The sequence below is a fragment of the Nicotiana attenuata genome, unplaced genomic scaffold, assembly GCF_001879085.1.
Source record: "Nicotiana attenuata strain UT unplaced genomic scaffold, NIATTr2, whole genome shotgun sequence".
Taxonomy (NCBI): domain Eukaryota; kingdom Viridiplantae; phylum Streptophyta; class Magnoliopsida; order Solanales; family Solanaceae; genus Nicotiana; species Nicotiana attenuata.
In genome coordinates this window covers 64,246-74,049 of record NW_017673506.1, presented here as the reverse complement: position 1 = coordinate 74,049, position 9,804 = coordinate 64,246, and the positions used below count along the sequence as shown (strand labels likewise).

At 37.5% G+C, this 9,804-nt stretch overlaps 1 protein-coding gene across 1 annotated transcript; it reads right to left on the bottom strand.

Annotated features, from left to right (window-relative positions):
* Positions 1–2,927: 2,927 nt before the first annotated feature.
* On the bottom strand, positions 2,928–3,509 carry LOC109216573. The gene has a single exon (XM_019380739.1). It carries the CDS (start codon positions 3,507–3,509, stop codon positions 2,928–2,930), a length of 582 nt encoding a protein of 193 aa, XP_019236284.1.
* Between the last annotated feature and the right edge of the window lie 6,295 nt (positions 3,510–9,804).

Sequence of the window (9,804 nt, the reverse complement as noted above, 5' to 3'; positions counted from 1 at the left end):
CATAGTTAGGTTGATTATTGGGCACAGTCTTAGGATTTAATAACAGGTTCAAGGATGAAGCCATGTGATTTGAAGCTCTAGAGTGAATAATCCAGTAACCTTGAGAAGCATTAGATATACCTGCTATGTGTGCCGCTTCAGTTGGCTCATGTTCCCTGCTTGGTACTGTTCAGCAGTGAACACTTGCACTGTTGGTGTAGTCATTTTCTTCAGATTTTCAAAATGCATTTCCCCTTTATCATTCATACTCACGTTATGAGTTGTAGGCATTTGATTCTGGTTCTCAAAACCACCTCTTCTTCTGTTTTCAAACCTAGAGTTGGATGGAGATCCAATTAGTTTGTAGCAATTCTCTCTCTTATGGCCCTTCATGTGTCAATAGTGACAGTAGAGATTAGTGTTACGCTTAGGCCTGATGTTAGTTGCATTTGCTGTAGCTAAGGCACTGTTGGTACCTTCCACAGGTCCACTCCCCAGAATACCACTCTGTGACATCTAAGTCCCACTCATCCTCTGACTCTCTTCCTGTATGAGCATAGAATATGCTTGATCAAGTGTGGGAGTGGGGTTCATCATCAAAATCTGACTCCTTTGAGGTGCATAGGTGTCATTTAGTCCCATCCAAAATTTCATTAGCTTTTGTTGGCGTAGGAATTCATTAAATAGCCTAGATCTCACACAATCACAACCAGGATAAGGTATAATTAACTTAAATTCAGCCCACAAATCATTCAATTTTGAGTAATATATCGATACACTGGAGATACCCTGCGTTAGACTACTTATTTATGTGTTCATATGATAGATTTTCGTTGCATTTACCTTATCAAAATGTTCCTTGAAGGCTTCCCATACCTTTTGTGCATTTGATGAATACACGATTCCTTTCCTCAGCTCCAGTGCTACAGAGCTCATTATCCATGACTGGACAATGGCATTGCATCTCTACTACTGATGCAATCGAAAGCTATCTGCTATGTAGGTCTCTCGAGCACACGATCCATCTATAAACCCGATCTTATTCTTCACGAGCAGTGATATCTTCATCGATCTACTCCACTCCGAGTAGTTCTCCGTTGCAATCAACAATTGTGGTACCAGCGCCACACCTGGCGTATCTGACGAATGCACATAGAGTGGATCGTTACAATCAAGTGTGTTGAGAGCTTGCATGTGAGGTTCCAGCTATGTTTTGAGGTGTATCGACTGACATTTTTGGTTTTAGTGAAGGATTTGGTGCGGAATTTAGCACAAACGAGAATTAACTGAGAAATTAGGGAAAGTTGAATCTGAGAAGAGGAGAAATCAGATCTGAGCTTCTATGCGACTATCGATATCGATCGTTGTGAGCCTAGCTCTGACACCATGTTAAATTGAACATATCGGCAGCCATTGATGCCATTGAAGCTCGACTGTAGAGAGAGTAAGAAAGGAAAACTAAGAGGGAGAAGAACAATGGTTGAGCAGAGATAAATTCTGTAGGAAATTTTTTGTTCTATATCTTCTAACTGAAATGTACAGTACTTACACAATATATATACATATACACACACATATCAAGTAACTGACTTCACCTCTACTATGCTAACAATCTAACTACTTCACTAACATATTATTCTTTTGGAAAAGTATTACTATAATTACATGATGTATAACTATGTATTTCAACAGAATTAATTATTTGGTCGTTGCAGTTAGCAAGTTGTGATCATGACAAAAACTGATACTCATATTTGAACTTACAAACTAAATGGAAAAATTACTGCTCATATTTGAATTCACTTTCAAAATCACCAATTGGCGGAATCCATTACTCAAATGGTCACTCAACTATCCCAAATTATCTCCTAAAGTCACTTTTCTTTCGTTTGTAACAACAAAGTCACTGAACTATGCATATTGCACTCATATTGTCACTCAACTAGATTTTCCAAATTTTGGATTGCCAAATACCTATTTTACTCTCTAAATTATAAATATTTATCTTCTTTTTTTTCTAAACTTTTTAATATTATGATTTTTTCCTTTTTAATTTATATTATGGACTTAGCTATAGAATAAATAAATATTATTTATAAATTAAAAAAACAGAAAGTATTTAAGCATATATAATGCTGGAATAACAAAATAATGAGCAGAGTAAAAAATTAATTAGAATAATTTGTTAGTAATAATAATTTTAGTATTAACAAAAAAAATCAAAAATTTATTTACACAATTCAGAATGAAAGAAAATAAAGGTTGTAAAATATATATTCCATGCATGTAATACAAAAATAATTATTTAAATAAAGATATTTTTATAATATACATTATATATTCTTGAAAATTATGCTCAATTATATTATATATATATTCCATGCACGACTTAACATAGCATATTTTAACCTATACAGATAACCCCCTCTGCTTCCTGGTGACATAACTTTGTGTCGTCAAAAAGTTGGTAGAAAAATAATAATATAATTGAGCATAATTTTTAAGAATATATAATGTATATTATAAAAATATCTTTATTTAATTAATTATTTTTGTATTACGTGCATGGAATATATATTTTACAACCTTTATTTCTTTCATTCTGAATTGTGTAAATAATTTTTTGATTTTTTGTTGTTAATACTAAAAAGTTTAAAAAAATAAATAGAAGATAAATGTTTATAATTTAGAGGGTAAAATAGGTATTTGGCAATTCAAATTTGGAAAATCTAATTGAGTGACCTTCTGAGTGCAATAGACATAGTTAAGTGACTTTGTTGTTACAAACGAAATAAAAATGACTTTAGGAGATAATTTGGGATAGTTGAGTGGACATTTGAGTAATTGACTCCCAATTGACGTACAAAAGGTTTTTTTTAACGTAAAACACGGAGATTATATTACTAAACAAAAGTTACATAGTCATAATAGAGTTTCTTAGGACATTGCTATTGCCCATAGTTGCTAGACGATAGTAACAAACAGAAGTAGAAATAAACTTCTTGCTCAACAAAAAAAGGTGGACGAGCATGGTAGAAACACTTAGTAGAGGACGGGTTCTTAATAGCTTCCTTGGCCAACACATGTGCCACTGCATTTCCTTCTCTGAAATTATGCTTCAGGAGGGGGGGGGGAGGGGGCTTCAACTGGTGCATTAACCATCTACATTCATTAACAATGTTAGAAAAATTATAGCTATCCTCATATATAAGCTTTACGACTTCCGTACAGTATGTTTCAATTTCCATATTTTGGAAGTTCATCTCTTTCGCAACTTTTAAGCCTTCTTGTAACGCCATTAATTCAGCATGTGTGGGTGATATTGCATGGCTTACTTTGTGAAAACCCACAATCCAGTCTCCGTTGCTATTTTTGAATGTTCCACCAAGGCCAGCTACCTTATTGTTACTAGAAAAAGCACCGTCTATATTTAATTTGATCGTGCCATTGGGTGGCTTATCCCACTTGATGTCAATTCTAGTTTTATCACTTTTGAAGGGGTTTTTTCCGTGAAGAAGTTGAATTCCCATGCTTGATGAATAACCTTTTGGGTTTCAAGATTAAAATCAAGATTGTTGAAATTATTATTATTTCTATTCTTCCAAATATTCCAGATGGAGAAAGGAAATAAAGTTTCCCAATTAACGGGGTGATTACTACACTGGATGAAGGTATTTCTTAGGCTCATGAGCCAGTCAGTATTGTTCTTAATATTTTGAGTAGGAATTCCCGTATTTTTCCAAAAGCGATCAGAGACAGGGCAATGAATGAAAATGTGTTGGCTATCTTCAACCCCAACTCTACAAATCGTACATGTTGAGTCAATATTGATTCCTATATGAGCTAATAGGGCACGCAAGGAATACGGTTATGCATGCATTGCCAAAGGAAGAATTTAATTTTGTTGGGGCAATGGAGGTCCCAAATCCAATTTAAAGGAGGAGCTAGTTGGATTAGCAGAGGATAGGAGATTGTAGCAAGTTTTAGTAGTGAATAAACCATTTAAGTTTTGGCTCCAACCGATTTTATCAACTTTTGAGCCTTCACCGGGGATAGGAGTTAAAGCAATATTATTAAGAATATAAGTGGGCAAATCAAAGGAAATACCATCGATATTCCATTCCTCATTTTTGATAAGGTCCTTTATTGAAAGATTTTGATCATTCTTGCTAAGAGGGCCCTCTATAGAATTCTGAAGAGAGTTAGAGTTGTAAATCCAATTAGAGTGCCAAATATTAATCTTTGAGTTTGCCAAAGAATGCCAGTATTGCATACTTTCTATCCCTTAAGGAGAGATTTCCAGATGAAAGAGGTGGAAGCCATATATTTATTCTTTGCATACTTAGCCGTAATCAACTGAGCCCATGGAGTATTAGGGTTTCTCAACAGTCTCCATGCAAGACTGGTTAGCAAGACCATATTTTTGGCTTTTGCAGAACGAATGCCAAGCCGACCCTCTTTTTTTCTCTTGTAACCATTTGCCAGTTAATGAGATGCAGTTTTTTTGCCAAGCTAGTGGATCCCCAAATAAAATTCCTTTGAATTTTATCTATTTGTTTTAGGATTTTAGTGGGGAGTAAAGTCTATCGCATCAAATGAGTAGGAATGACACTTAATGTACTAGTGACCAAAGTAGTCCTTCCAGCGATATTTAGGAAGGAGCATTTCCAATGAGACAATTTAGTGTGCAATTTATCTAGCACAAATTGGTAGTCTTTAGTAGTTGGAGAATGATTTAGGATTGGAAAGCTAAGGTATTGCCAAATTCATAAGTGGATTTTATGCCAAAAAGGTTTGTGAGATGTAAGATGATGTCCTTAGGGCAATTTTTGGGGAAGATAATTCTAGATTTTAAGGTGTTTATGGATAGCCCGGATTCATTACAAAAAAGATCCATGCAAGATTTTATGCATTGCCCCGTTTTTTGTTTGCTTTCCCCATGAGAGTAATGTTATCCGCAAATAAGATACGGGAAAAAGAGGGACCTTTATGCCTAATGTTGATGGGATCCTATCTTAAAAGGTCTACTTGGTGATTTATGAGTCTAGATAGGAGTTCTAGACAGAGGATGAATACATAGGGGAATAGAGGATCCCCTTAGTGTATACCCCAGCTAGGATTGAAGAAATTAGTTCTAGAACCATTAACTAGGATCCCTATAGAGCCTGTACTAATACAATGCATAATTAGTCGGGGCAAGTTAGGGCGGAATTTGAAGTATCTAAGAGTCCTATAGACAAAAGACCATTCCAGTCTATCAAAAGCCTTCTCCGTGTCTAATTTAATTATCATATCAAAACTCGAGCTTTTTAATCTACGGAGATTATTCATAATTTCTTGAATAATAATGGCGTTATCACAGGCTCTTCTATTCTTTATAAAACTGGATTGGAGGGGACTGATAAGGTAAGGGAGGAAAGGTTTGATCCTATTAGCGATAATCTTAGTGATAATTTTGTAAGACGTGTTACATAGACCAATAGGTCTAAAGTTTTTAAGATTATTAGTATTAGGGAATTTTGGTATCAAACAATTAAAAGTCTCATTAATACCACTTGGCAGGGATTGAGTTTTGAAAACCTTGTGACAATAGTTAGTAATAGAGTCACCAAAAATGTGCCAATATTTCTGGTAAAAAAAAGGGATGTATTCCATCCAGACCAGGTGCTTTGAATGGCTTAAAAGAAAAAAATGGCCTTGGTAATTTCCATGTTAGATAAGGGCTTATCAAGGCTACTTAGGTCAACATTGTTATGGCATAAGGGATCACTCAAGATTGCATTCTTATTGGTGATAGTTTTGGATGTCTTAAAGGCCTCCATAAAGAAAGATAGAGTATGGTCTAGGATTTGTTTGGGATCCGAAATCCAGTCCCCATTATCATTAGTGAAGTACATAATAGCATTACAACGTTTACGGTTAGAAGTCATTATATGATAATACTTGGTGTTAGCATCACCCTCATTGAGCCAATTGATTCTAGATCGAAGTTTCCAGAAATCATGCTCCATTTTTAGAATATTATTATACTCAAGTTGTGATTTAGATTCCAAATCTTGTAAGAAGAGACTATGTTTGTAAGAAGAGGAAGACTGGATACCATTTAGTCTGGCTAGGATCCTCTTTTTCTTTTTAAAGATGTCTCCAAACGTATCATTTTTCCACTTAATGACCACATCCTAAAAAGAGTTTTGAGCAGTGACAAGATCATTATCATTTCAACAATGCTTAACGATGTTAATAAAATCGGGGTGTCTATACCAAATTGTTTCCAATCTAAAGGGTTTACTATTATGATTCACATTTTTAGGAATAAGGTTGATTAGCAAGGGACTATGGCTGAAATGGGTTTTGGGAAGGTGAATAACCACTGGTTTAGGAAATAAGGATAACCATTCCTTATTAACGAAAGTTCTATCAAGTCTTTCCATAATTAAACCCCTAGATTTTTTTTCTATGGTTAGACCAGGTATATTTGCAGCCCTTATACCCTAATCTATTAAATTACAGTTGTTAATGCTATTCCATAACGAATTTCGACGCCTACGGTTAACGGGGTTTCCACCAAATTTGTCATTTGTACAAAAAATATCATTAAAATCTCCCCCTAACAACCAAGGGCCATTATAACTATTATGAATATTTTCTATATTGTTCCATAAGTCACGCCTTTTTTCAAGCTTAGTGCTAGCATAAATAGAGGAAAAAAGTCAAGTAGATTGAGAGGGAAGTACCTCAACAGTGGCATGGATTTCCTGGTTTCTCCTAACGAAGTTGTGAACCTTAACGACACTGGAATACCATAGGATAACCATACCTCCAGACTTCCCTTCAGAAGGAACCTCAACTATTTCCGAAAAAGCAAAATCACTAAGAAGAGAGATGTGATTTTCCATCCTAGTTTCCAAAAGAGTCACCATGCATGGCTTATGAGTATCAACCATTTCCCTAAAATTTATGCGGAAGTTATCATTATTACCTCCACGAATGTTCCATATTATTATGTTAGTTGGTCGATACATCATTGCATGGTTGTTTGTCGGACCATTCTCCATCTGTGCTTGCAGCACTAGGTTCCTCCTTAGTGAAGGGACCAGTATCATTGCATGATTCCCCACTGTTGGGTCTTGTGGAGGCCTGATGTCCATCGAGCATTTGTATAAGGCCGGTGGGCAGCTGAGAATATACCTCTTCTCTTGCACTTCCCTGAAGAGATATACCTTTACATCATTTAGACTTGAAAATTCCATTGTTTCCTCTGACCCTAGCAAATTCATCCCTTCTACATGCATTTCTTGGTGATCTTCTGGTTTTGACACATTGGGATGATTTTGTGGATGGGAATGATTTACTGGAGGAGGGGAAAATGCTTGGTTCTGTGCTTGGCTCTGAGCTACACTCCATGGTATGAAGATTGGGTTCATGAACGAGATCTCTCCTGGTGGGAAGAAGGGGAGATCCATTGTCGTGTTTTCTGGTGGTAGAGGGTTGAAATGAGGAGGCAGATTCCAATGGCTTCTCATTGCGTGTGCTTGGCTTCCATTCATCGAGGGAGCTAGTGGGTGAAGAACATTGTTCAACCAAACATGGTTTCGGTAATTGCTCATAGCCATGTGCATTCCCTCGGATACTAGTTGGGCTAGGAAGTGTGAGTTTTGAAGAATGATTACTGTCTCTCCTGGCCATCCAAGATCATGTTGAATGATATTGCATGGCCCATTAGGGCTTGCTCTAACCAGGATAATGGTTGGTGGTCTTGAGGTAGAGGGGGTTGAATGAAGAAGATGGTTTGATTCCCTATCTGAGTGGTTGTGTTTGGAGGAAGATTTGCCATTGTGTGTGCTCTATGGTGTCGTAAGATTTGGACAAGTCTGAATCTTCTCCTTTGGGAGGCTGGTAATCTTGGCATTGTTAATGTCACGACCCCAGTTCGCCCTCCGTGAACTATCGTGACGGCACCTAGTCTCTACGACTAGGTAAGCCTAATAAATGCGGAAAACAACTGATCTTGCAGAATACATAATCAAAAAGCTGAAATAACAGAAAGAAATAACATTTAGATGTCGCTCGGCATAAAAACACACAACTTCTCAAATGCTGATACACTATCCCAAAACCCGGAAACTCACGGATCCACAAGCTGTGTTAACACTACATAGCTCTAATCTCCAGAATGTCTAACAATAACAGAAAGTACAGAAGGGCTAAGTACTAAAAGCAAGAATAGAAGAGACTCCTCGGTTTACGGACGTGGCAGATATACCTCGAAGTCCCGTAGAATCGCCTCGCCTCAAGAATGGTAAGCCTGAGTAGAGGTACCTGGATCTGCATATGAAAAACATGCGCAGGAAGGGCATGAGTACACCACAGCGGTACTCAGTAAGTGCCAAGCCTAACCTCGGTTGGGTAGTGACGAGGAAGGTCAGGGCCCTACTGAGGTTAAATAAGATATAAGGTTTAACAGTGTGAAATAACAGTGTGAATAAATAACACAAGATATGAAGGACGACAACAACTATTACAAGGGCAAGTAAAACACAGTAAAAGAACACAACTCAGCTCCAAGATAACAACCGAGGATCTCCCAGGATGCCGTCCTGTAGTCCCCAAATATAAATATCATCTCCAGTGGATCTCCCGGGTGCAGTCCCGTAGTCCAACTCATAAATGTGCAGGGGGATCTCCCGGAATGCAATTCCGTAGTCCCAAAGTAAACATACAGGGGAGCTCCCGGGATACCGTCCCGTAATCCCAAAGTAAAAGTGCAGGGGGATCTCCCGGAATACCATTCCGTAGTCCCAAAGTAAACATGCAGGGGAGCTCCCGGGATACCGTCCGTAGTCCCAAAGTAAATACGCAGCAACAACAAGAATTCAATCCAATAAATTTCATATCAAAGTGAAGCGGGTAATCCTAGCCTAGCATGGTGCACATAATTCAATCAAGGCAGTTAAGGCAAATAGAGCAATTTAGTCAAGTAGACATGCTTCTCTAGGCTACAGCAGGTTTAATTTCCAAACAGTGTAAGTAAGAAAAGGAAGAACACACTTCAAGGTTGTTTTTAATGAAAAACCGGATTTCCAACAATTAGCACAAGTACGCGCTCGTCACCTCACGTACGAGGCATTTCAATTACCACAATATCAATCCTAAGGGGAAAAGGTCCCCCACACAAGGTTAGACAAGCCACTTACCTCGAACAAGTGCAAGTCAACTCGAAACCACGCCTTTGCCACGAGTATTCGACTCCAAATGGCCCAAATCTATTCAATTTAATTTCATAATGTAAATAACACTTCAAATAACTGATTCTATAATTATATTCTAAGCTAAGACGCGAAATTAGGTAAAATGACCAAAATGCCCCTCAGGCCCGCGTTTCGGAATCGGGTAAAATTTGTATTTCCAGAATCCTCATACTCTCACGAGTTCAGGCATACCAAAATTATCCAAATCCAAGGTCAAATTCCCAATCAAAAGTCAAATTTTAGGTCTAGGAACTTTCTTCCAACTTTTCCCCAATTTTCATCCCCAATCCGAATTTAAATGATGAAATTAACTAAAGATTGATGGAATATAACTAGAAAGGGTTAAAGAATCGTTACCCAAAGATCTCCTCTTCAAATCCCTCTCAAAATCGCCCTCTCCCGAGCTCCAATTCGCTTTTTCAACTTTTAAAACCAAACCCTCGAAATTTCATATTTTTGCCCAGCTATTTCCGCATCTGCGGTCATGGGACCGCATCTGCGGTACCGCTTCTGCGGACCAAATGTCGCATCTGCGACTTTCATTAAAAGCCTAGGACGCCGCATATGCGGTACTCGT

Bases quoted from the DNA above. Each gene is read 5' to 3' on its own strand.
- LOC109216573 (XM_019380739.1), bottom strand. From the start codon at position 3,509: ATGGGAATTCAACTTCTTCACGGAAAAAACCCCTTCAAAAGTGATAAA.